The 26,974-nt window shown below is 44.2% G+C and overlaps 1 protein-coding gene across 1 annotated transcript in view; it reads left to right on the top strand.

The window, feature by feature from the left end:
- The window catches only part of LOC137340500 (hexosaminidase D-like), a 30,367-nt gene extending 4,186 nt beyond the window's left edge, over nt 1-26,181 (top strand). Inside the window, exons 2-14 of the mRNA XM_068002984.1 lie at nt 4,348-4,450; nt 5,710-5,965; nt 10,020-10,129; nt 10,913-11,000; nt 12,884-13,048; nt 14,443-14,626; nt 16,180-16,251; nt 16,354-16,558; nt 17,414-17,496; nt 18,206-18,284; nt 20,004-20,105; nt 21,597-21,686; nt 22,472-26,181. Coding sequence (XP_067859085.1) covers nt 4,348-4,450; nt 5,710-5,965; nt 10,020-10,129; nt 10,913-11,000; nt 12,884-13,048; nt 14,443-14,626; nt 16,180-16,251; nt 16,354-16,558; nt 17,414-17,496; nt 18,206-18,284; nt 20,004-20,105; nt 21,597-21,686; nt 22,472-22,655 — 1,721 coding nt within the window. The 3' untranslated portion in view covers nt 22,656-26,181. The remainder of the gene's footprint in view (nt 1-4,347; nt 4,451-5,709; nt 5,966-10,019; nt 10,130-10,912; nt 11,001-12,883; nt 13,049-14,442; nt 14,627-16,179; nt 16,252-16,353; nt 16,559-17,413; nt 17,497-18,205; nt 18,285-20,003; nt 20,106-21,596; nt 21,687-22,471) is intronic.
- Nucleotides 26,182-26,974: the final 793 nt, after the last annotated feature.

Raw genomic sequence — 26,974 nt, 5'->3', positions numbered from 1 at the left:
TTTTGCCTGAGGAAGGAGAAAATCTCCGAAAGCTTGTGAATTTAAAATAAAATTGCTGGACTATAACTTGGTGTTGTAAAATTGTTTACAATTGTCAACCCCAGTCCATCACCGGCATCTCCACATCAGATCTTCCTTTGTGCTAGGTATGACTCCAGCCACTGGAGAGTTTTCCCCTGATTCCCATTGACTTCAATTTTACTAGGGCTCCTTGGTGCCACACTCGGTCAAATGCTGCCTTGATGTCAAGGGCAGTTACTCTCACCTCACCTCACCTCTGGAATTCAGCTCTTTTGTCCATGTTTTGACCAAGGCTGTAATGAGGTCTGGAGCCGAGTGGTCCTGGCGGAACCCAAACTAAGCATCGGTGGGCAGGGTACTGGTGAGTAAGTATCGCATGATAGCACTGTCGCGACACCTTCCATCACTTTGCTGATGATTGAGAGTAGACTGCTGGAGCGGTAATATGCCGGATTGAATTTGTCCTGCTTTTTGAGGACAGGACATACCTGGGCAATTTTCCACATTGTCGGGTAGATGCCAGTGTTGTTGCTGTACCGGAACAGTTTGGCTAGAGGCGCGGCTAGTTCTGGAGCACAAATCTTCAGCACTACATCCGGGATGTTGTCGGGGCCCAGAGGCTTTGTTGTATCCAGTGTACTCAGCCGTTTCTTGATATCATGTGGAGTGAATCGAATTGGCTGAAGACTGGCTTCTGTTGGTGGGGATATCGGGAGGAGGCCGAGATGGATCATCCACTCGCCACTTCTGGCTGAAGATGGTTGCAAACGCTTCAGCCTTGTCTTTTGCACTCACGTGCTGGACTCTGCCATCGTTGAGGATGGGGATGTTTACAGAGCCTCCTCCTCCCATTAGTTGTATAACTGTACACCACCATTCACGACTGGATGTGGCAGGACTGCAGAGCTTTGATCTGATCCGTTGGTTGTGGAATCGCTTAGCTCTGTCTATAGCATGTTGCTTCTGGTGTTTAGCTTGCATGTAGTCCTGTGTTGTAGCTTCACCAGGTTGGCACCTCATTTTTAGGTACGCCTGGTGCTGCTTCTGGCATGCTCTTCTGCACTCCTCATTGAACCAGGGTTGATCACCTGGCTTATTGGTAATGGTAGAGTGAGGAATATGCCGGGCCATGAGGTTACAGATTGTGCTGGAATACAAATCTGCTGCTGCTGGCCCACAACGCCTTGTGGATGCCCACTTTTGAGCTGCTAGATCTGTTCTGAATCTATCCCATTTAGCAACGGTGGTAGTGCTACATGGTGGATGGTGTCCTCAGTGCGAAGATGGGACTTTGTCTCCACGAGCACTGTGCAGTGGTCACTCCTCCCATTACTGTCGTGGCCAGATGCATCTGCGACAGGTAGACTTTAATGTCCATCACCAAGAGTACATTCTGTGCCCTTGCTCCCCTCAGTGCTTCCTCCAAGTGGTGCTCATCATGGAGGAGGACTGATTCATCAGCTGAGGGAGGAAAGTAGGTGGTAATCAGCAGGAGGTTGCTTTGCCCATGTTTGACCTGATTCCATGAGATTTCATGGGGTCCCGGAGTCAATGTTTAGGAATCCCAGGGCCACTTCCTCCTGACTGTATATCACTGTACTGCTACCTCTGGTGGGTCTGTCCTGCCGGTGGGACAGGACATACCCAGGGATGGTGATGGAAGAGTCTGGGACATTGGCTGAAAGGTATGATTCTGTGAGTATGGCTGTGTTAGGCTGTTGCTTGACTAGTCTGTGGGACAGCTCTCCCAATTTTGGCACAAGTCCCCAGATGTTAGTGAGGAGGACTTTGCAGGGTCGACTGGGCTTGGTTTGCCTTTGTCGTGTCCGGTGCCTAGTGGTCCAATTATGGGTAGTCCGTCCGGTTTTATTCTTATTATTATGACTTTTTGTAGAGATTTTTACAACTGAGTGACTTGCTAGGCCATTTCACCATTTCAGAGGGCAATGAAGAATCGACCACATTGTTGTGGGTCTGGAGTCACATATAGGCCAGACCAGGTAAGGACAGCAGGTTTCCTTCCCTAAAAGGCATTAGTGAACCAGATGGATTTTTACGACAATCTGGTAGTTTCATAGCAACCATTACTGATACTAGTTTTTTTTATTTCAGATTTTTTATTTAATTAATTGAATTTAAATTCCCCAGCTGCTATGGCAGGATTTGAACTCATGACTCTGGATTATTAGTTCAGGCCTCTGGATTACTAGTCCAGTAACATAACCAGTATGCTACCGTACCTGGTGGAGAAGATGTGGAGACGCGGAGAGGTTTAGGGAGGGAATTCCAGAGCGTGGGGCCTCGACAGCTGAAGGCACGGCCACCAACGGCGGGGCAAAGGAATTGGTGGGTGACAATAGGTTTTGGATGCATTATCGGCGCAAAAATGGCACAGGAAATTTTTCCATCGAGGAAACTATGTGGAAACTGTTTATGGCGCCTACGTGCCCTCAAGTTTCTTCACTCTTCTGGAGCCATTCCACGATACAACAGCCAAGTCACCAGTGGCCTTATTTGCATACTGCCACCCTGTAAATCCAGATGCGAGTTGCCTGGTTTGACTCTGCTGTTACGCTTTGGGTGAATCATACCTATTGTATCAGGCGCAGCAGCTGCCAGGATCAGCTAATACTGAGGAACAGAAAGAGTCTGCAGATCTTTGTTGCAGATTTCTGAAGGTAGGAAATGTTCTGGGTTTTTTTGCATTCTGTCTATAGACACCTGCCTGTGAGAGGGTCTCGGGGTCAAATGACCGGCAGATTTTCAGATCCCCACCCCACCCAGAGTTTGGGCTCCTCCGGAGAAAGTGTGGCATTCCCTACGGGCATACTCTTTTCTGCCATTATCATTAACTGACAGCAGCACTACAGATTGGATCAAAGGAGAACTGGGTATAATTTCCTACTTGAGGCAAAACAGCAGCTCATCACTGAAGTCTTCACTTCTGTGGAACGGAGTCTACATTCGACAACGCAGCCTTGCCTCCTTCTACCTCCTACCCCTTGCCAATAGAGGGACAGTCCCTCAAACCACAATTCATCCTAACACAGCAGCCCTTCGCTCCTACATGAGTGCTAATCGTCATCGCAAGAGTGAAGACATCAACAACACTTTCCTATGCAGCTCTAACCTCCATTAGGAACAAATCAATGCACATTCTATTTTATTAGTGAAATCCAAAATGCACACAATCCACCTGCTCTTTCTTAAAACTGTGCTTCTCTTGGGTGCCTTTTTAAAAAAAAATCTACTCTTGTACTTCTTCCGGGTGCCACCTGAAGGCAGCGTTGCGGGAGGTGGTTGGCCACTTATGCTCTACGAAAGGCTCATGCGACTGAGGTGGCCATCGTCCCATGGCAGCTTAGTGCGCCTTTCGGATGAGATGATTAAACCCAAGGTCCTGTTCACGTGGATGTAAAAGCACTTTTTCAGGACTAGTGTTCAGCCCTCAGCCAATACAGTCACATCCGCTTATAATGGGCACATTCATACGAACGTGATTTGCCTGCTATACGCGATGGCTGGTATAACGAGGTAATGCTATTTCAGTAGCCGACAGGAATGTACCTTCTGTGTAGCTGCACTATGACCTGCAGTTTTATTTAAACTGTAAGCCCATACCACTAAGAGGAGATTAGGCGTACACAAAAAGTAATTGAACATTAACGAGGTGGTATTTGCAGATGTTTGTTCTTGCATTCAGTACACTTTAACTAGGTGTGGACTAGTAAGTAATCACAGCTGTATTTGCCGGAAATAAATGGAGCACTTACAACGCTATAACTGTGATGTGGAGATGCCGGTGATGGACTGGGGTTGACAATTGTAAACAATTTTACAACACCAAGTTATAGTCCAGCAATTTTATTTTAAATTCACAAGCTTTCGGAGGCTTCCTCCTTCCTCTCGTTCACCTGAGGAAGGAGGAAGCCTCCAAAAGCTTGTGAATTTAAAATAAAATTGCTGGACTATAACTTGGTGTTGTAAAATTGTTTACAAACGCTATAACTGGCAACTTTGAAATTGATGTTAGTGCAAATGGTTAATGGTTATCGTTTTTTAGCCGATATAAGTGACTGCCTGTTTTAAAGGTAGATGTTTTAAGTGGTGGGGACTGTACCGCCAAAATGGGATAACTGATCGCTCATCCAATTTCTGTTTGTGGGACCGTGCTGTGTGCCATTCGGCTGCCGCATTTCCCACATTACAACAGTTGTGATAGAGCGCTATATGAATGCAAATCTATATTTTAGGCAGCATAAATTCTGCTAATTGAAGTTTTTTTTAAAAATTCGCATCAATGATCTTGTTTTCTCTTTTCTGCAGGAATGCAGACAGACATGTTACGGATAAACTCCATGAACATGTTGCGATTCTTGGTCCTGCTGATTGTAGTAATTACGGGCTTGAAGATATATTCCACATTAAAGTAAGTTGTATCTTTTTTAATTCAATCATTCTCTGGATGTGGGCGTCGCTGGCAAGGCCGGCATTTATTGCCCATCGCTAGTTGCCCTTGAGAAGACGGTGGTGGGCTGCCTTCTTGAACCACTGCAGTCTGTGTGGTGAATATGCTCCCACAGTGCTGTTAGGTAGGGAGTTCCAGGATTTTGACCCAGCAACGATGAAGGAACGGCCGATATACGTCCAAGTCGGGATGGTGTGTGACTTGGGATGGGAACTTGGAGGTGATGGTGATCCCCATGCACCTGCTGCCCATGTCCTTGTGGTGGAGGTCACTGGTTTGGGAGGTGCCGTCGAAGAAAATATCTGAGTGGGGTGTAGCGTCAGCTCAGCACCGGGCACAATCACAGCTGGGTCCAGGGCCTGGCCGCGGGTGGATGCAGGAAGTGGCGGTAGTTTGATTTTGCTGCGGGTTCTTACCCAATGAGCTATTAATCCTATTTCCATCTTGCAGTTAGGATTGTGAGGGTCTCCATGGGGACAGCATCGGCAGGGCAGGATGCTGAGTGACAATTAATTAATGGCTGTGCTTTCCTGTGCCAGGGATAGTGACCATGTCCTGTATCGAATTGCAGTCCTCGATTTTCTGTTTGAGGTGCATTGGCTCCCGTTCTCCCCCACCCCTTCCAAGTTGGGCCTCCAGGGTCCCGTTCCACTTAATGGGCCTCTCCCCAGTGAATTTTATTTTTCATTACAATCTTTTCCTATACTCCCCAAGATATTAATAACTTTCCCAAGTTCCTTTTTTAGATCCTGTAAATTCCTCGTGTTTTGACACTCTGCCAAGTTTTTCCCAACCACTGATTGAGCATCCCAGCTTGTTCCCATTCTCCTCTCCCTCTCATCCCCCTCTAAGGCCTCTGGGTCTCTCTCTGCTGCCTGCTACCCTTTACTCTTTTTTAAAAAAAAATCATGATTCAAGATTTTGTCAATATTTTAACTCGCCTACAAGTATTGAAGTTCACCCATCACCTTTTTATCCCTTACTACTTCCTTCCTTGCCTCCTTCCCTCTGCCTTCTAACACCACTCTACCTTCCCCCTAATCTAACTAAATCGAGTCATTTCTTTTTATTGTTGAACATGGAGATTTACAGTTTAATGGCTAATCTACTGGTTCTCCTCCCCCTATTCCACCAGTTTCCTAGTTTGGAGGACCTGTTATCTATAGTGGCTTGTGTTTGAGTGCCTCTGCTGATTGAAAGTAAATGCCTCTCTGTTTTAGAACAAAGCAATTGGACACTCCTGGAAAAGATAACTTTTGGAATAAACATGGAGGTGCAAAGGCAAATGACCACGAAATGGAGGGTATCCACAAAATGGAGGTTGTGGCACAGCAGGACACCCAGCAGGTAAAGGTCGAGCCAAAAGTGGAAGTGAAAACAAAGCCACGGCAACCGAAGGATTATGGCGCTTCAGGGATGAGAATTGTGCACTTGGACCTCAAAGGAGCTGCACCCAAACTTTCATATTTGGAAAAGGTAGGAGATGTAGTAGTTAAGGTGAATAGCATAGATGCATTTAAGAGAAAGCCAAGAAATATAAGAAATAGAGCAGGAGTAGGCCATTCAGCCCCTCGAGCCTGCTCTGCCATTCAACAAAATCATGGCTGATCTTTGACCTCAACTCCACTTTACCGCCCGATCTCCATATCCCTTGATTCCCTTAGTGTCAAAAAATCTATCGATCTCAGCCTTGAATATACTCAACGACTGAGCATCCACAGCCCTCTGGGGTAGAGAATTCCAAAGATTCACAGCCCTCTGAGTGAAGAAATTTCTCCTCACCTCAGTCCTAAATGGCCGACCTCTTATCCTGAGATTATGCCCCCTAGTTCTAGACTCTCCAGCCAGGGGAAACAGCCTCTCAGCACCTAACCTGTCTAGCCCTTTCAGAATCTTATATATTTCAATGAGATCACCTCTCATTCTTCTAACCTCCAGAGAGTATAGGCCCATTCTACTCAATCTCTCCTCAAAGGACAACCCTCTCATCTCAGGAATCAATCTAGTGAACCTTCATTGCACCACCTCTTAAGGCAAGTATGTCCTTCCTTAGGTTAGGAGACCAAAACTGTTCACAGTACTCCAGATGTGGTCTCACCAAAGCCCTGTACAATTGCAACAAGACTTCCTTACTCTTCTACTCCAACCCCCTTGCAATAAAGGCTAACATACCGTTTGTCTTTCTAATTGCTTGCTCTACCTGCATGTTAACTCTGTTTTGTGTACGAGGACACCCAAATCCCTCTGATCACCAACATTTAATAGTTTCTCATCATTTTAAAAAACAAAAATCCTGTTTTTTTTTCTATTCTTCCTACCAATTTGCCCACATTATACTCCATCTGCCACCTTCTTGCCCACTCACTTAGCCTGTCTATATCCCTTAGTAGACTGTGTCCTCCTCATAGCTTATTTTCCTACCTAGCTTTGTATCGTCAGCAAACTTGGATACATTACACTCAGTCCCTTCATCTTAAGTCATTGATATAGATTGTAAATAGCTGAGGCCCAAGCACTGATCCTTGCGGCACCCCACTTGTTACAGACTGCCAACCTGTTTTCTGTCCGTTAACCAATCCTCTATCCATGCTCATATATTACCCCCAACCCCATGATCCCTTACCTTGTGCAACAACCTTTTGTGTGGCACCTTGTCGAATGCCTTTTGGAAATCCAAATATGCTACATCCACTGCTTCCCCTTTATCTACCCTGCTAGTTACATCCTCATAAAACTCTAATGAATTTGTCAAACACTATTTCCCTTTCATAAAACCATGTTGACTCTACCTTACCATATTATGATTCTCTAAGTGCCCCATTACCACATCCTTAATAATGGATTCCAACATTTTCCTGATGACTGGTGTCCGGCTAACTGGCCTGTAGTTCCTGTTTTCGCTCTCCCTCCTTTCTTGAATAGCGGTGTTACATTTGCAACCTTCCAATCCACTGGGACCATTCTAGAATCTAGGGAATTTTGGAAGATCACAACCAAAGCATCCACTATCTCTGCGGCCACCTCCTTTAGAACCGTAGGCTGTAGGCCATCAGGTCCAGGGGACTTGTCGGCTTTTAGTCCCATTAATTTCTCCAGTACTTTTTCTTTAATATTAATTACTTTAAGTTCCTCACTCTCATTAGATCCTTGGTTCCCCACTATTGTATGTTTTTTGTATCTTTTACTGTGAAGACAGATACAAAATATTTGTTTAACGTCTCTGCCATTTCCTTATTCCCCATTATAATTTCTCCTGTCTCACCTTCTAAGGGACCCACATTTACTTTCGCTACTCTCTTCCTTTTTACATACTTGGAGAAGCTCTTACAATTACTAGTTTACTTTCATATTCTATTTTCTCCCTTTTTATCAGTTTTTTGGTTATTCTTTGCTGGTTTCTAAAACTCTCCCAATCCTCAGGCTTACTATTCTTCTTGGCAACATTATAAGCTTCTTCTTTTAATCTAATACTATTCTTAACTTCTTTAGTTAGCCACGGATGGATCACTTTTCCTATGGAGTTTTTATTTCTCAATATTTGTTGAGAATTATGAAATATTTCTTTTAAATGTTCGCCATTGCTTATCTACAGTCACATCTTTTAATCTAATTTCCCAATCTCCCTTAGCCAACTCACCCCTCGTACCTATGTAATTGGCTTTGTTTAAGTTTAAGACTCTAGTTTGAGACTTAAGTACGTCACTTTCGAACTCAATGTGAAATTCATCATATTATGATCACTCTTCCTGAGACGATCCCTTACTAAGAGATTACTAATTAACCCTGTCTCATTACAGAAGACAAGGTCTAAAATAGCCTGTTCCCTGGTTGGTTCCATGATGTATTGTTCTAGGAAACTGTCTCAAATGCATTCTGTGAATTCATCCTCCAAACTACTTTTGCCATTTTGATTTGCCCAGTCTATATGAAGATTAGTCAAAAGGACAGTGAGGTATTGGGAGTGAGGTGGATGGTTCCAGGCTTTAAGCAACAAGGATTGGTAACAGTTGAACTTTTTTCACTTTAGAGGAAAGAAGATTGAGAATCAATGTGAAAACAACCCGTCAGCTTGGCCCTCACCTAATCAGAAGGTTGTGGGTTCAATCCCCACTACAGCACTTAATCTAGGCTGGCACTAAGAGAGAGTGCTGCACTGTCAGAGATCCCGCCTTTCAGATGAGATGTTGAACCAAGGTCCAACATTTGAGTAGTTGTAAAAAATCCCATGGCACTTTTTTGAAGAAGTGGAGCAGGGAATTCTCTGGTCCAGGCCAACATTCCTCCTTCAATCCAACACTACTAAAACAGGATAACCGGTCACTTATGTTAACAGATCTCTGCGTGGTATGAATAGGCTAGCAGTTTCCCAACCTCAAATGAATGACATTACATTTATTCACGTTAAAGGACATCTATTAATTCCCCCAACTTATCTCGATCAGCCTACAATATGTTGATTTTAATCTATATTATTCACCCCTTGTACTATTGTACCAATGTCCTCTTCTAGGTCATTGATAAAAATGAACAATAGTGGCCCTAGCACAGCCTGTTGGAACCAAATCGTGATGAGGCCCCATTCAGATTCTCCCATTATCATTGTATGGTTCAGCACAGAAGGAGGCCATTTGGCCATTGTGCCTGTGTCGGGTCTTTGAAAAAGCTATCCAATTAGTGCCATTACCCTGCTCTTTAACCATAGCCCTGTAAATTTTTTCCCTTCAAGTATCTATCCAATTCCCTTTTGAAAGTTATTATTGAATATGCTTCCACCACCCTTTCAGGCAGTGCATTCCAGATTGAGCCTAACAGAGAGTTATTACAATCAGGCTAGAGAGGTGGGGTCCGTGGTTCCTTGCTGGGAGCCCCAAATAATGGCCAAACTTGCCAAGTGATAATAAATCGATTCCCATAAATTGCTTTCTAACAGTCTTCCTAAAATTGAAAGCAAACTCATGGGCCAGTAATTCCTGGAATCAAATTTCTTCCCCCTTAAATAATGTGACCACATAAGCCATTTTGAAAAGAGTTGGATACATAGCTGCAGATATATAGGTAACTCTGCGAGGGATGGTACATCTGTACAGATAGCTCCATGAGCGAGGAACACACAGGGTGATATCTGCACACTGATTGCTGTTTGAGAGCGATACGATGACAACAACAACTTGCATTTATATAGCGCCTTTAATATTGTAAAGTGTCCCAAGGCGCTTCAAAGGAGTGTTATCAGACAAAATTTGACACCGAGCCATATAAGGAGACATTAGAACAGGTGACCAAAAGCTTGGTCAAAAAGGTAGGTTTTAAGGAGCATCTTGCAGGAGGAGAGAGAGGTGGAGAGGTTTAGGAAGGGAATCCCAGAGCTTAGGGTGCAGACAGCCGAAGGCACAGCCATCAGTGGAGAGATGAAGGAAGTGGGCAATGCACAAAAGCCACCAGTCAATGTGTGGATTTCTCCCTGAAAGAGAGACTGAGAGGGAATTTGTACAGATGCAGCCTGGGTGTAAACAATCTACTTCTGTTGCAGATCTTTCCCCTTCTGTCCAGCATCGGGGTCAATGGTATATTAATGGAGTACGAGGATACCTTTCCTTATCATGACGGTCTTGAAATCCTCAAGTCTACCTATGCATTCAGGTAGGACTAGGCAAGAGCTGCTGGCCTTGCTCCATCAGTTCCAGATATACGATTATTACACACTACGGTGCGGATTCTGCTATCGTAAGGTTTAACGAACTGCCTGTTTTACCCCTGTTATGTTGCTCCACTCAGAGTCCCTATTTGCACTGCACTCTGCATACAGTGCTGTCCCTCCTCTCTGCTGACAACACTTACTCTTGTTGGGGTGCAGTTCCATAAGTCCCAGCAGCGCTTCAGTACACCGCTCAAATGTCCATTCTCCCGAACGACCCTGGATAGTGAGTGGTTGCAGGCTATTTGACTGTTGAAGGCATTGACCAAACCCAATCTTTTCCTTGCACATTTACTTGCACACTTTCCATTAGGGGTCCCTGGATAATGACCATGAGTGGGAACCCACCTCCGCTCCCAGGGCTCCCTAGCCCAGGGTGCTAAGGCCAAAAACGCACACAGCGGAGTTAGTTATAGGCTGAATCTTATCAATGGGTCTGGATGGTTTAGTTTATATAATAACCGATACCTGGGAGTGAAGTACAGGCTTGAATCTAATCAAGTATCTCCGATAACTAATGTATAGAACAATGGATACTTGGGAGTATATTACAAGTTGGAATCTAATCGAGGGTTTCAGATGGATTATGTATAGAATAATGGATACCTGGGAGTGAGTTACATGCCATCCATTATTCATTATACAATATAACTCTGGAGTCTCTGTGTAACGTAATACGTGTAGTTGTTGTAAATTTGTGTTAACTCCATTTTGTTTTTACTGTGCAGTTCTGCCGATGTCGACAAGATCCAGCAGTTGGCTGAGAGTAGTAACCTGGAGATTATTCCCTTAATTCAAACCTTTGGACACATGGAGGTAAGGCCAGTGAGTGTGAGTGTGTGAGAGAGAGAGAGAGAGAGAGACAGCACAGGTGACTCTACCTCCGAATGGACTTCCTTCAGGCCGCGTTTTTGTCCCTGAAGAACAAGACTTGCAGAAAATACACAGCAGGTTTGAAGCCATTTGAAAGAGAAAACGGGTTAATGCTTCAAGTGGGACCCTTCATCAGAACCCTGCCTGATTTCGGTTACCACCCAAAACACGAACCTACCTCTTCTCGCTCACTAAGCTGCTGTACCTTTCCTGGATTTTCTGTTTTTATTTGTATTCGTGGTTTTCGTTTTAATCTCCAGGCTGACTGACTCTCCCAATAGTGCAGCTTGTTGTTACATTGAAGTTGCTCTTCCACGTTCGTGAGTGGGGTTCCATTGGCAGGTCACCAGGGTCCAATATGTGGAGCCTGGCTAAACCCCTTGCATTGCAATGGGACTGTCAGCAAGCAGCAGAAAACGGGATCCACTTTTCAGGCTTTTATCTATTTGGCAGTGGGACATGTGCTGGATTACAAATGTTCTGTAAAGGTTTTGTGTGATGCAGCACACTGACATTTTGGTAGTCTGCTGCTCCATTCGATGATCTGGCACACAACAGGACTTGTGATGTCGGAGGTTGCTCCCCTCTGCTCCTGTTTACCCAGCGGTAAACAAGTCTGGTATTTAGTGTAGCGTTCCTTTTTTATTATTTTCCACTTTTCCCTCCTCCCCCTCCTGAAGGAGCCGACTCCACGCTGCAGTACAGTTCCATGGGCACCAGCTGCTCGCCAGTACCTTGCTCAAATGATTTTTCTTGACTGCGTGTGAACCCAGGCAGCAAGTGGTAGCAGGCTGCTTGATGACAAGAGGGCAAGGGAGCCCGAACCCAAGACTGTCTACACCCTATATCCACATACACTCACTTTCCAACACGGGTCACTGGACCAATCAGGAGCAGGAACCCTGGGATTTTTTTTGTTTGCCCATTCACTAACCCAGAGACACTGAGGTAAATCATAATTTCCCCCCATTGCTGCCTAACTGAGATCAGCTAAATCTGCACAAACCAGGGATCATACCTGGGAGGATCTGGTCTGTATGTCTCAGTACCACATGACGTAGTGTAGTTACCCACAGAGCTATCAGGGAGAGTGTATTTCACAACAAGCTGCTTTTAAAAAAAAAAGTGAATTATCCTATATTTTGAATTGAGCAACGTAAATGACACAACTAAGTGGGAATTTAGTGCCAGAAAAATGTGAATTATCAGATAATTTGAGGTAAGGGAACTTGAATTGAGGAGAGTAGACTATAATTGCGATGGTGTCGATTTCAGCTCATTCTTATCTAACAGGTCACGAGGAAAAGCTTTGTGCTGAGGGGCCTCCTTTTGGCCAAAGGAATTGAATCTAATTGGCCAAAGGGACCAGGACATTGAGCAGGTCATGTGAGTTCCTGTGGAAAATCCTGTTGAAAGTTCAGGTGTTGGTCTGATTTTTTTTTCTCTCTCATGACATGGAGTTTACAAGTATCTCAATCTACCTGGGGGGGATCCTGGATCATGATGTTGTGGGGAAGCCTCCGGACTGTACTGCTAGTACAATATAATGTAACCAAATAATTATGCCTAACGGTGGAAGCTCTAACTTCCTTAAGTACCTCTGCTACCAGCGATTTAATTAGTATGGGGAGTTTATTATTATAAGCAGGTCTGTCACTCATGAATTTGTTTAACCATTGACTCCTAAACTACTGTCAGTTTCCAGCATCCACATCAATACTGGCACTGTTGGATATGGCCAAGTGCCTTGGTTTTATTAGCCCTACTTCCTGGCCAGCAACCGATAGGCTTTGTTATTGTTAACTATAATTTTGTTTTCCCAACAGTTTGTTCTTAAGCACGACAAATATCGGCACCTCCGAGAGGTGGAGAGATACCCCAATAGCCTGAATCCCCATTTGCCCGACTCTCTGAATCTGGTGAAGGAGATGGTCTCCCAGGTGCTCGATAAACACAGCAAATCTGCCTGGCTCCACATAGGAGCCGATGAGGTATGTACGGTGCAGTAATGTTCATTGGAAGTGCTGTGGTGTTAACCCATCACCCATCCATTGTCTACAGTATATCATAGTGCGCAGTAAATTTTTGTCATTACATACAAGTGTCTACATCAAACCTCAAGTAGCAACATCAATTTGCAATAATCTGTAGTAATGACTTTACGGTCGGAGCTTCAAAGTGGGAGTGGGGGGGGGGAACAGACCTAAGCAGGAGTAGGAAGCAATCAACATACAACATACATGGGGTGGGGGGAGCGAGTGGAGGTCGGCAAGGGATGGGTTGATAGGAATGTGGAACAGCATATGAGCAGCGGAGCTGTAGATGAGTTGGAGTTTCGTAGGGTGGAGAATGCAGGTTCCCACACTTACTGTTCAATAGGAGTTTACGTAGTGTTTCAGTTCACCCAATAAATTAGTTGCATGTTTATTATCATTGTTGGGGATTCAGTTCACACAGGCTTTGTTTACATTTTTGAAAATGGAAACCATTAGAGATTTACAATTAAAGGGTTTAGTAGTGATTATTGGCCTTGTAAAATATTGATCTGATATTGCTTATAACTGGAGAAACATTGCGTGTGAAAGGAGAGTGAGGAATGGGTTTAATACACAAAGAGTGAATGGAGCTAGGAATCACCTTATTTGATGGTTGGGATGTTCACAGCGGTTATGCTTTTTCCATCGTTAATTTCTAACCAGCTATGTTTTGACATAAATCAGAGTGGCTAGATTTATAAATGATTCTTTGATGGATATACCTTTTTTATGCTTAGTAAGATTCTGTTCGCTATTAATGCTACACATTTACTGTTGATGGAGAGTGGATTCAGCTTCACATCAAGATAAACACTGACCAATGGGAGGCTCCCAGTGCTTTTGGCAGATGTCTGGTTTCCCAGTGCATTTGGTAGAGGTTTGGTGTACCGGTGCTTTTGGCTTGGGTTTGGTCTCAAAGTATTTCAGCTGCCCACCGAGTGCAGTCTAAGTGTAATTGTCTGAATTGTTATTCTGTTTTCGTAAACTTTTAGATTGCGAAGTAGATGAAGAGTTTGCGAATCAGCATCCACCACAAATATTGCATCCGATCCAATAACAATGGCTGTGTTCTTTGGGCAATCCATATAATGAATGGCAGGGTCCTTGAAAATTCAGTGAGGAGAAGCTGAAATTTGTATTTAATTATATTCTACTGCTGTTAACTAGTAAACCTTGTCTTCCCCTTAGATACTCAGCTGCAATGGATTCTATTGAGAGCATTCTTTGCTGGAGTTTGGTGCCATTTGCTCCAGGAACATTGAGCTTGGATAGTAGAGTCCTTGGGTAGTAGGTGATATTGTGTATTTTATAAAAAGTGTTTAACTTTTTTTCCTGGTTACTTTCTAAAGGTTTTTCATCTTGGAGAAAGTGCCGAATCCAAACAGTGGATCAGTGAACAACGAGGAGACATTGGGAAGATGTTCTTGGAGCACATCAAGGAAGTTGGGAGTTTTGCGGTCAACAAGTATCCTGGGCTTAAGCTTCTGATATGGGACGACATGATGCGGAAGATTAGTAAAGAAGGAATTCGTGGTGAGTCTTTTAGGACCGCATGCTCAATTGAAGTGAGGGAGTTTTCTGGTTTTTAAATTATTCTGTGGCACCCGTCATGGAAATTGGTGCAGTAGTCTGCCCACTCTACTGAAAGAACATCTAACGGTCAACGATAAAAAGGAGTTTTAAGAGTGTATCCTCTTGTTTGATGGGGCGAGGTTAGGCGCATTCTAGACAGATAAAGAAAGACCTTGCATTTATACTCACTCCGCCTTTCACGAACCTCAGGATGACCAAAAGCGCTTTACAGCCAATTAAGTACTTTTGATGTGTAGTGAGTGTTGTATTGTAGGAAATGTGGCAGCCAATTTATGCACAGCCAGCTCCCATAAACAGGTGACCAGATTATTTTTTTTTTAATGATGCCAGTTGAGGGATAAATATTGGCCACGATGCGTGGGCCAGCTGGGTTTGGGTGACATGGTTTATTGTGGATTCTCGCGCAGGTTGCTCTCCTCAACGAATCCCATAGATGAGGCTTGCTAGCCACCTGCAGGGCTGTGATGGAGATGCTCTGGAAGTACACGCCTGTCCTGAAGTCCTGAGTGATTTCTGTGACTAGAGATTGGAAGAGTTGTTTGAGACTCATCAACATTTCTGATGAGAGTGGATCTCCCTCACAGCCAGAATCCTGGGTGTGTAGCATTAAGGCTTCCTCATTCTGCTTGTAGCTGGAGGCTATCTCTAGGCCAGCCAGCTTTCCCTTCAGTAGATCTGTGTATGGTCTGTTTGGTCCGGGCAACCACAGGTCACTGCATAGTACAATGTAAAGCGGAACGGATGATTTGCATTTGGGTTTCTTTGAGTTGTCTCTAATTCCCTGTTCCACTGCTGTGAATTAAGCGAATATTGTGTGTTTCCATCAGCATCTATGAATAAATCAAGGCTCCAATAATGATCTGGTATGTAGCCAATCAAAATGGAAAAGTGAATCTGCATGCTATGTAGCTGTTTTTGCACAGTCTCATGTTCTGACACTCCTCCTGAAGTTTAGCCGCTGCGCTGTGGCCGACAGAGTGGTTTTCTCGGGCACTTTTTGTATTCTCTGCCCCTATGACGTATTGGCCGTGGCTCAGAAATAGCATTCTTGCCTCTTGAGTCACAACATTGTAGATCGAAGTTCCATGCCAGAGACTTAAGCACAAAATCTAGACTGACACACCAGTGCAGTACTGAGGGAGTGCTGCACTCTCAGAGGTGTCGTCAAACAGAGTTCCGTCTGCCCTCTCAGCTGGACGTAAAAGATCCCACGGTACTGTTTTGAAGAAAAGCAGAGAAGTTCTCCCCGGTGTCCTGGGAAATATTTATCCATCAACCAACGTCACTAAAACAGATTATCTGGTCATTATCACTTTGCTGTTTGTGGGACCTGGCTGTGTGCTAAATGGCTGCTGTATTTTCTGCACCTGAGGCGATAAAAGGCAGTTGCTGCAGCGATGGTCAATATTCTAGATTCCTTTCTGATCTGTTGAGACCAGGAACATACTGAATTTGGCAGCTTGATTGATCTTTTGGATTGTTCTCTCCTCCAGAATCCGGTGTAACGGAATATATTGCCCCGATGGTGTGGTTCTATCGTCCAGCATTTAACATTGATCAAGTAGGTAAGAAGAGGCAATGCTCAGTTGTATCACCCTCTTGCCTATGTGATTGTCTTGCAGCTGATGATTGTTTAAGATAATTATGATGTCTTCATTGTTTTTTAGAGGAATTCCTTACCAAGTACATGGACAGTGGATTCAGGAGCGTGTGGTTCGCAAGTGCCTTCAAAGGGGCGACAGGTGTTAGCCAGGGTTGGACCCCTATCAAGTACCACCTGGAAAATCAACTTCAGTGGCTGCAGGTGATTAAATCCATCTCAAAGTTCCCATCCCTTCACTTCCAAGGGTTGGCATTAACGGGCTGGCAAAGGTGAGATACTTTCTGCAACTTACTGATTCTCAAAGGTATTGAAATTGGATTAGAAGTTATGTCTGTCAGAATAGTGAAACCAGATCTCCTTGTGTTCATTTTAAATACTGTGCTATGTTGTCTTGTGTGAGAACCTTTCAGTGTCCCCTTAAGGACTTGTAGACTGACCAGCACAGTGGAATGGTGTCCAGATAACACTTGTAGGGCTGCATTTATTGCCTATCCCTAGATGCTGCCTTCTTGAAGCAACTCTTTGTACAATTGAGTGGCTTTAGACCACTTCAGTGAGAATTACAAGTCAACTACACAGTGTGGACTGGACCAGGTAAGGGTGGTAGGGTCAGGTCCCTGTCCCTGAAGGACATTAGTGGGTTTTCATGGTCACTTTTCTTTCCTGGTGCTAGCCCACCAATTATCAGATTTATTGAACTGAGTTTCGCTTGCCATGGTGAGATTTGAATCTGTAATCTCTGGGTTGCTAGTTCAGTGCCGTACTCTATGGACTCAACTACAAGCAAGGTCCAACCAACTACACTGTAATTACAAACAGGGAGGTGGAAGTGGCATGGGACCAGCAGGGCTGTGACCTTTAATGCATCATCAACTCCACTGAACCAAAGCTTAAAAATCGCAACTACCTTCCACAACACCCACCCCACCCACCCGATTCGCCCAGCCACTGCTTTGCTCAGCCTTTCAGCAGTTACCAGGAAGCCCTTTCTGGATACGTATGATCACTGAGGTTCTGATAAAGTTTTACAAGAGGCTGATATTTGATCTAGAACCCTGCTAAAGTGATGTCAATTGGAAAGATATTCCTGACAATTTTATGCTGTTTCTACGTATCTTCCTCAGGTACGATCATTTCTCTACTTTATGTGAGCTGCTGCCAGTTGCAATCCCATCCCTGGTGGTCTGCATGCAAGCTGTGACTCATGGTGAGCTCCCTAAGAGAAACCGACTCTCATATTCTGTGTCGCCCTCTATAATATATTGTACTGTTGTACACTGCTCCTGCCCACTATACTGTGTACATTTCGTACAGGACTTCCTCCCTTTCTGTGATGACCTTGGTTTAATATAGATTGTCTTCCCACATACCTGCAGCTGTGATATTTACTGGTGCAATCTGTAGTCTTTATGCTCTGCTATAGAGAAAGCTTGTCAAACACGTCTTTACATTGCGTATAATGCTGGTGCAGCACCTTGCCCCTGTGAAGTCTCAGCGGAAACGTGGGACTCTTGTTAAAGCAGGAAACCCCACAATGTATTTAATACCAGTCACACTGACCAAAAGATCACTTTTTTTGTCAATTTAATGCATAGTAAGATAAGGAATGTTGGTGCTGGGGAACAGCACCAAGTGTCAGTAATAAGCACACCCAGATCAGATACAGCACAGGTTAGATGTACAGTAATGCTCCCTTTACACTGTCCCATCCATCAGTCCTGGTGCAGGTACAGCACGAGGTAGATACAGAGTAATGCTCTCTCTACACTGTCCCATCAAAACACTCCCAGGGCAGACACAGCATGGGTTAGATACAGTGTAAAACTCCCTCTACACTTGAATGAGTTTATTGGTGAAGCAATGGAGCCCCTGCAGTGTAACTTTCTTTCTCTAACTTTTTCCATTCACTTCCTCAGGTTCTTTTACAAAAGAGGCAAAAAGCAATTCACAGCAGATTTTGGGATTTAAAAATATTGACCTACAAAACAATGCAAGGTAAATCGTTGTCTTTTCTGTTTTTGGGGGGGCCATGAAGGGAAGGGGAAACGGGCTCTGACATCACAAGAAGCAACTGAGCAGGAGTTTGTGAACTGAAGCAGTGTAGGGGACGTGGGAATTAAGGCTGAGAATGCGGAAGACAAACGTATGGGGTAGTATGTGTCCTGGATGAACTAGAACTTCTTGTATGTCAAAATTGTCAAAACTGACGCCACCCTTTTTCGCCTTAGCCCCTGATCCCATCCCACTGGTTGCACTTGAGTGGATGCCCACTCAAGTGCAACCAAACAATACACATCATGCTTGACACTAAGCTGAGCTTCAAATCCAACAATAACTTGCATTTATGTAGCATGTTTAACGTAGGAAAACATCCCATTACCCACATCCAATCTGTCACCAAGCCCAGTGACTTCTGCCTTCTGTCTCCATCCCTACCTCACCCCACTATTACTCAAATCCCCATTCATGCCTTTTATCACCTCGACCTAACCAATGCTCTCCTAGACCAGCCTCCCAAGATCTATCCTACACAAACTCCAAGTGATCCAGATCTCCGCTGCCCACATCCTATCCCACAAGACCTGCTCACCTATCTTGTTTGTTCTTGTCAACCTTCATTGGCTGCCCATCTCTCAGCATGACTTCAAAATTCTCATCTACAAGTTCCTTCATGTCCTTGTCACTCCCTACCGCTACTTGCTCCTCCAGCCTTAAGTCCCCATTGGCTCCCTCCACTCTTCTAACTCTGGTCCAATGTGTGTCCTTGCCACCCTCCACCACCTCACCCACCCCTCCCCCATTATCAGTGGTCAATCCTTCAGCCTTCTTGCCCCCACACTGAAACTCTTTTCCTAATCCCTTTCATCTTGCTCTCCCGTCTTCTTAAAATCTAACTCTTTGATCGTGTCTTTGGTCTTTCTTAATTTCCCTCCTGCTCTGGTCTGATCCCCTACCATGAAGCATATTGGGATATTTTGCTACGTTAAAGGTGTTACGTATAAGTTTTTGAGGAGTGGTCTAACGCCTGTGGGAGTGCTCTAGGACCAATGGTGGGGTGATGGTTTGGAACTAAATAGCCGAAGTGGTAATGGGGTGGTGAATACTCCGCTCACCAACTGGAAGAGGTACAGTCAGAAGAGGAGGGAAGAAAATTGAAAGGGGAACGGAAGTGATGCTGTGGAGATTTATGTCCTTAGTGTCTTTGTCTCTGGTGTTTCAAAACTGCTGGATAAATATACTTTCAGAACTGAATATCCATCCACTAATTAAACTTGGTTACTAACAGTTGCATTAATGCTTTGTGAGACCCATGCTATCAGCACCATTTCGTGACCCTGGGTGTTGTGTCACTGGCTGCAGCCTGGGAGTATTCTTGCTGGATTTGCTAAGGCCAATGGGTCTACCTGGCTGCCAGCTGTGACAAATCTCAGCAGGTTTACCTTCTGGGATGCAGACGGCTGCTTGAGGCCAGGCACCAGAAGACGGCAGTGCTGGCACGGATCTCACATTGCAAAAACGGTTAAATGTCATGTTCCCAGGACACCAGTTCCCCCAAAGACATTACACACTGGTTTGATAACTACTTTCATTTTTCTCTCGCATTATGGTATTACCAAACAGTGTGTGTGCCCTATTAGTGTTTGTAGAACTCTGTTGAAACATTCTGAACTGCTCAGCTGTTGCTAACTCGAGTCTGCCCACCACCCTCTACAGTGAAGGAGACGGCACATTCGCAGGGGCTGAGATTTATGAAATGGTTCGTTCGATTTATCAAAATCTGAAATCTGAAGTAACTCGAGTTCTGGAAAGTAACAGGTGAGGTGTTTAGGTTCATACAAATTTCAGTGTGGGAGAAGACCATTTGACCTGTTGTGAATGTGTGTTTGTGCTAGCTCTCATCAATCCCATTTCCCAGTTCTTTTCCCCTTGCCCTTTATAGAATTTTTCTTTAAGCCCTCATCTAATTCCCTCTCAAATGTTGTGATTAATTCATCTCCAGTAGATCCTTGTGGTAATCTAGTTCATATTCTACAGAAACAGGCTGTTCCGCACAACCAGTCCACGTTGGTGTTTATCCTCCACACGAGCAGTAATTCTAATCCCATGGGGTGATTTTAAACCCCAAGAACGGGTGGGTTGGGGGCGGGAGTTGAAAACAGTTGTTTTTTTGGGTCGCGACTGCAAAATATTTGGACTTGGCATTCCCAGTGGGAAGCCTGTACTTTTCCGCACCGACGTTAAACCCGGAAATAAAGCCAGGTTGCGGTCGCCCCCCATGTGTCCGTTCTGATCCCACATCCCTTTATTCCCCTTTCCTTGAACCACCTATCCAACCTATTCTTAAATGGTGAAACAGTCTCTGCTTCAATCACTAACTCTTGGTGCATTTCACAGCCTTACAACTCTCTCTTTAAAATAATTTTGTCCCAAATCTTCTTACATTTAATCTTATATCTATGTTCCCTTAATTATAGACCCTTCAATCACTGGAAACAATCTGTTTCTATCTACTCTGTCCTATCCCTTCATAATTTTAAACAACCCTTTTGAGTGAAATAAATCCTTCTAATCTCCCTGGCTTGTGCTGAATGCTGTCAGTGCAATGATCTCTCGTATCGATTTTGAAAAGTTTGATGCTCACTACCCAATGATCAGAATGTTTAATCGCTTCAGCTTGTGCAGGGAAAGAATTAGTTACAGTTGGGATGGAAACAGCAAAATGAAGTTTGTCCACACACTAGCCCCTCTTTGCTCATTGTTTTTCATCTCCTTAAAAAGCCCTGCTTGTATCTGTCTCTATCTATCTGCCTCCCCCTATCTTCACCACTCTGGAAGTTGGTGAGCTCACTCCAGAACTATGCAGCCTCTGTCCAGGTGGATTGTAGCACCTGTACAAGTGTTCAGGTGATCCACCCCCTCCCCCACATTCTTTAGCTGCCTCTTAATCCATTACTGCTAACTTTTCCAGACAGTCGCAGCCTCCAACCCACTGTGTAAAAGAGCGAAATAACGGCCCAGAATTTGTTGGAACTGCGCGTCTGGCCCCAAATGTCGCTAGGTAGACCCTTGGGCACCCCGATTCTCCAGTGGCGAACTGACGCCAAAATTTTCTGGAGGATTCATTAGAATGCACCACAGCGAGGACAGCGTGGTGATTCGGAGGTGGCCGCCATCTAGAAATGTTTGCTCTCCATTCCAATTTTGAGCACATGAATGGTATTGCAGTATTTTGTTCTAGTTTATAACAATTTTCTATGAACAGATGATTCAAAGTATTCTATTTGAACTTATGCTCCGTTTAAACAGTGAGATCAATGGGTGGTTCAATCACTACAACAGGAAACATCGGTTTGCAAATCCTCGGAACATGGAGCATTTTGGCAGCGATGTACTGAGGTGAGTTCACAACAACCTGTTCAACTTGGATTGGTAGCTGCCCTGAATCTAAGCTTGCCAACTCTCCAGGATTGCCTTGGAGTCTCCAGGAATTAAAAACTAATCTCCAGGACACTGCTGCAAGCAACCCAGGAGAAAAATTATAGGGACATAAAAAAATCTTTGAACATTTTTGTTCGTTAGTTGTAAAAACATCAGATATGGGGGGGGAAGAAAGCTGTTTTACGGACAGTCAAGAATCATGCAATTGGGTAACAGAGTTTATTCGCTTTCCAACTGGCCTGGGAAGGCAGTGCACCGTGAGTATGGACATGTTGGGTGACCAATGGCAGGAGTGTGGGGATCGGGTGATTGGAGGCAGGAGGTCATGTGATGACACCTCCAGGAATATGTCCAACCTGAATCTGAATCCTTCGACTGCTGTTGGCTGCAGGACACTGACTGTCTTCCCCAGGCTGCTTCACAACCTGAGGTCTGTGTTTGCTCAGGGTTCATCAGTGTAGTCTTGTAGGTGTCATTGAAATGCATGTTGGCGCAGGGTTTATTGGCAGTGCAGAGTACGCTACTGCAATCTGTGTTCGCTTAGGGTTCGTCAGTGCAGGGTATGCTACTGCAGTCTGTGTTCGCTTAATGATCAGTGCAGGGTACATTAGTGCATTTAGTGTTAACTTAGTGTTCATCATTGCAATCTGACAGCACTCGGTATGATAGAGCAGGGTCTGCTTGTACTTGTAGGGCAGTATTTATTACGTGACATGGTAAATGTAACTGTAAAATGTGTTTAGAGTTCATGAGCAGTGGGAAGAGTACTTGGGAAACTTCCGCATGCAGATGGAAAAGATTTACTTCCCTGACACCGTGGAGGAATGGATGGAAGAGAACGTGAACCTGTACATGGACCCGTTGAGAGAATTTGTGAAGGATTACAAGGAAATTATAGCACTAAAGGCTGCACCAAAACTAAAATAAAGAATGACGAAAGAAGTCCAGGACTGCACAGCCGTTGGTGGAATAACTGGAAATCATCCATCCATATAATTTCCATAATTGTACAGTATAACAGCTAGAGAGCAAGGATCAAAACACAAGAGCACAGGGACTGGGTCCCAGTTCATTGCATTTCATTTTAATTTAGAACAGAATCTGAGCTGCTGATGCTGTGTGACTTCTCGCCTTTACCAGGTCTGGACCTATTCTGATAGTGATCGTACTCCAGAACTTCAAAACGCTCACAGTGCAGGGGACCCTATCCCTGCCTCTCACTCTCAACCTATCCAGTTCCACCTGTGAAGTCACATGGTTCATCAGGTACCATTATGACCAACCACTGCTGCGATCACAGCAGGTGATCCCACCTGTAAGAGTTGCAGAAGGAAAGCCACTGGCTCCAGCTAATGCACTTCTAATTAGTGGGGATCTTGCACGCAGAACTCAATGGTTAGATCGCTCCTGTTGTGCGGAGACATTCTTATTATATCGTACAGCCATTGGCAGGATGTGTGAGCAGTGCAATAAGGACTTAAATTACTATATATTATGGAGGCTAATTGGTTTGGAGTGGATTTACCAAGATCTCGGGAATGATCCTTGTGATATAGATTTTTTTTTAAATTGAAGTATATAATTTGGAATTTTCTTTCAGATTTGTACTTCCCTTTTCACTTGTTTCCCCATTTCGTCTGATGTAATGGACTATAATCATCTGATCTTTAATATTGATGTTTTGGAGAGGGGGCATGGGGATGGAATTTACTGTGAGAGATCTGCTGGTTTCACCCATGTTCTGTGTAACCACTGCTTTCTATTGGGGTAAATCACTGTTTGGTAACTAAGGTAAATAAGTAACCACTTAACTAAATTGAAACCAGATAACTAGAAAAACAGTAACTGGCCTGAGAAGGATGTGCTGTGTGATGTAAAACTGAGGCTAAAATACTGAAGGAGATGAACTGAGGAGTCGTTCCCTAGAATGTTAATGTTGCTCAGTAACTGTTCTGAGGAACCATGTGCAAAAGAACAAATGCAAATAGACCGAACTTTACAATGTGGTGAAGGATTTCTTACTTTAGAAATGTTTAAATGCAAGGATTCCATTAAAACAAACAGCAGGTGGAGAGTCCAGGCTCCAAGAGGGACTGTTTCCCTCCAGTTTATACAAGTGACCTTGTAGAACGGATGCTGTCGTTTGCACTAAACATCCGTGGCACTTCGTAAGCTGTTGGATAGATTTGCTGGGTTTTTTTCTTGTGCCGTCCTCCCCTTCCCCCTACCCCCCAATTTGTACATTTCAGGGATTTCCAGATTAGACTGGGCTCCCAGTTCAGGCCTGTTGGGATTTCCAGATTAGCCTGGGCTTCCAGCTCTGACCTGCTGGGATTTCCAGATTAGGCTGGGTTCCCAGCTCAGGGCTGCTGGGATTTCCAGATTAGGCTGGGTTCCCAGCTCAGGGCTGCTGGGATTTCCAGGAGTTTGTTTATTAAATTCCAAATTAGCCAGGGCTTGCTTTTTTTTAAAAAACAGTTGGGCAAATGAAATGATGAGTAAATAAATCACACCAACAAATGCAAACATTGCAGCTGGCAAATTTTAACCTGTTTTTCTTTTAACACTCAGTTAACTGAGGGTCTTTTCAAGTTCCACTCTTTTTTAAAAAAAAATTCTGGTCAAGTCTGTCATATTCCAATCCTATACACCTTAGATTTAATGTGTAGTCTTGTTGCTACCTAGATAGAATTATGGTGAGAATAAGGAGTAGAACTGCCTTTCGATTGGCAGCTGGAAATTTTCCAATGGATGCTGGATGTAGAGTATGGCAGCTTCATCTCTCCTATAATCTGCAGTCGGAGAAATATGCAGATATTCAGGACAGAGTAGGTTCATATTACTGATTCCACAATTTGGTTTTGCATCTAGAATGCAGAAGCAAGGAGGCAAGGGTGATCTAATTGAGTGTTTAAGATGATTAAAGATTTTAATAGGGTCGATGGAGAGAAACTATTTCCTCTGGTGGGGGGAGTCCAGAACAAAGGGGCACAACCTTAAAATTAGAGCTAAGCCATTTAGGGGTGATGTCAGGAAGCACTTCTTCACCCAAAGGGTAGTGGAAATCTGGAATTCTCTCCCCCAAAAGCTGTTAAGGCTGGGGGTCAATTGAAACTTTCAAAACTGAGATTGATAGATTTTTGTTAGGTAAGGATATTAAGGGTTATGGAACCAAGGCGGGTAAATGTGGTCGAGATACAGATCAGTCATTATCTAATTGAATGGCGGAACAGACTCGAGGGGCTGAATGGCCTACTCATATTCCTATAATAAAAGACTTCAGGCTGGAGTTGGAGTATTGTGCACAGTTTTGGACACTACTGCTATAAGGATATAAAAGCAATGGGGAAGGAGCAGTGCAAATTCACTAAGCTGGTACCAGGGATTGCAGTTACGACAAGAGACTTGAGGAGTTGGGGTTTTTCACCGCAGCTGAGAATTTAAGTGTTCACAGTTACGATCAGGTGAATAGTGATATTGTTTTTATTAGTTGGTAATGAGATGTAAAAGTACCCATGACACTATTTTGAAGAAGAGCAAGGGAGTTTTCCCTGGTATCCTCACCAATATTTATCCCTCAACCAAACACCATTAAAATGGATTATCTGGTCATTATCACGTTGCTGTTTGTGGGACCTTGCTGTGCGCAAATTGGCTGCCCCATTTCCAACATTACAACAATGATAATGCTTCAAAAAAGTACTTAATTGGCTGTAAAGCACGTTAGGACATCCTGAGGTTGTGAAAGGCGCTATGTAAATACAAGTCTTTTTCTTCAACACAGCCAGGGTCAGCACCTCCCATTGGTCACAGTAAGAAATTGCAACCTTGGCTTCGTGCCCCCTCAGTGCACTGGAACACCAAATTCCTGCACGTTCATCATAGAACCACTTTAACAGAAATGAAAATAACTGTCAAAATAGATGTAGCTTTGAGCAGCACATTTCATTTGTATAATGCAATTGCCTTCATTGTATGTGACAACCAGCAGCCTCCAACAATAAACAAAGTCAAAAACACTCAAAAGATACAAACTCTAAAGCATTATCTGCTACTGGCACGTCATACAGATAAGCAAACTCAACAGCAAGAGCTGAGCCAAGAGATAAATGTTGAGGGACATTTGCTTTGAATATGGGCACAGGTCAGTTAGTCTGATACGTAGGGCTGGTGATTGAGTGCTGCCAGCACAGGGTGGAAGGGGATTGTTTTTTTACTGCAATCAATTAATGCATGTCAGTGACCTTACCTCGGTGTGGAACAGTTTCCATTTTTTTGTGGTATCCTGGATTCTGGTTACCCTCTGTATTAGGCTATGCCAATGTGATCCTGTGTTTTCAGTGCATGATTTGTTCATATTCCTGTGTACAATCTATATTCTGTTATGCTGGTGTGATTTTAATCCTTTTTCTGTAATACTTGAGTTCTCAATAAATACACAATTTCACAATAACTGTGTGTGGTAGCTTCTGTTTTTAAAAAAAAAAGCTTGAATTTAGATTCTCCAAATATATGGCTGTAGGTTTTCTTTGACCTAGGAGGCTACATGTAGTGTGATGTTCAGCTCATCCCATATGAATTGTCTCCTTACGAACGGCAAACATGTTGATACTTAGGGCCCGATATTAGGAGGGCGGCGGGTTGGCAGCGGGAGGTCAACTGGGCGCGTGGGTAACGCGTCCAGTGAAATCGGGGTGCTCCGCATGCAATCGCAGCTTGATTGAAGGTACTTACCTTTGCTTCCGGGTTTCCCGCTGGAAATCCTGACTTGAAAATCCCACCCCTCCTAAAATATCAGGTCAATCAGGTCTGCAAAAGACCTGAAGTACCTACTTAATTACTTTAAGTGGCATCCCGCCAGCGTTAATTGCCGGCAGGAGTCCCACACACGGGGGCTGCGCGCGCATCTAAGCGCGTCACTGGGGAACCCGGAAGTGGGCGGGTTGGAGCCGGGCTCCGGACCCACCCCGGGAATCCCCGATTTTCGGAGCCCCCGCCCCCCCCCCGCCACGAACGCACCTGCTCGGGGGTGCGAAAATCGAGCCCTTAATGTCAGTTTGGCTGAGTTAGTAGCACGCTCTTCGAGTGAGAATGTTGTAAGTTCAAGTCTTGCTCCAGGATTTGACAAGATAATCTTCAGTGCAGTACTGAGGGAGTGCTGCATTGTCTGAGGTGCTGTCTTTCAGTTGAAACATTAAACTGAGGCCCCATCCATCAGTTCAGGGAGACATAAATGATCCATTGGT

This window comes from Heptranchias perlo, chromosome 22 (genome assembly GCF_035084215.1).
Source record: "Heptranchias perlo isolate sHepPer1 chromosome 22, sHepPer1.hap1, whole genome shotgun sequence".
In the NCBI taxonomy this organism is placed as follows: domain Eukaryota; kingdom Metazoa; phylum Chordata; class Chondrichthyes; order Hexanchiformes; family Hexanchidae; genus Heptranchias; species Heptranchias perlo.
This window is presented reverse-complemented; position numbering and strand designations above follow the sequence as displayed.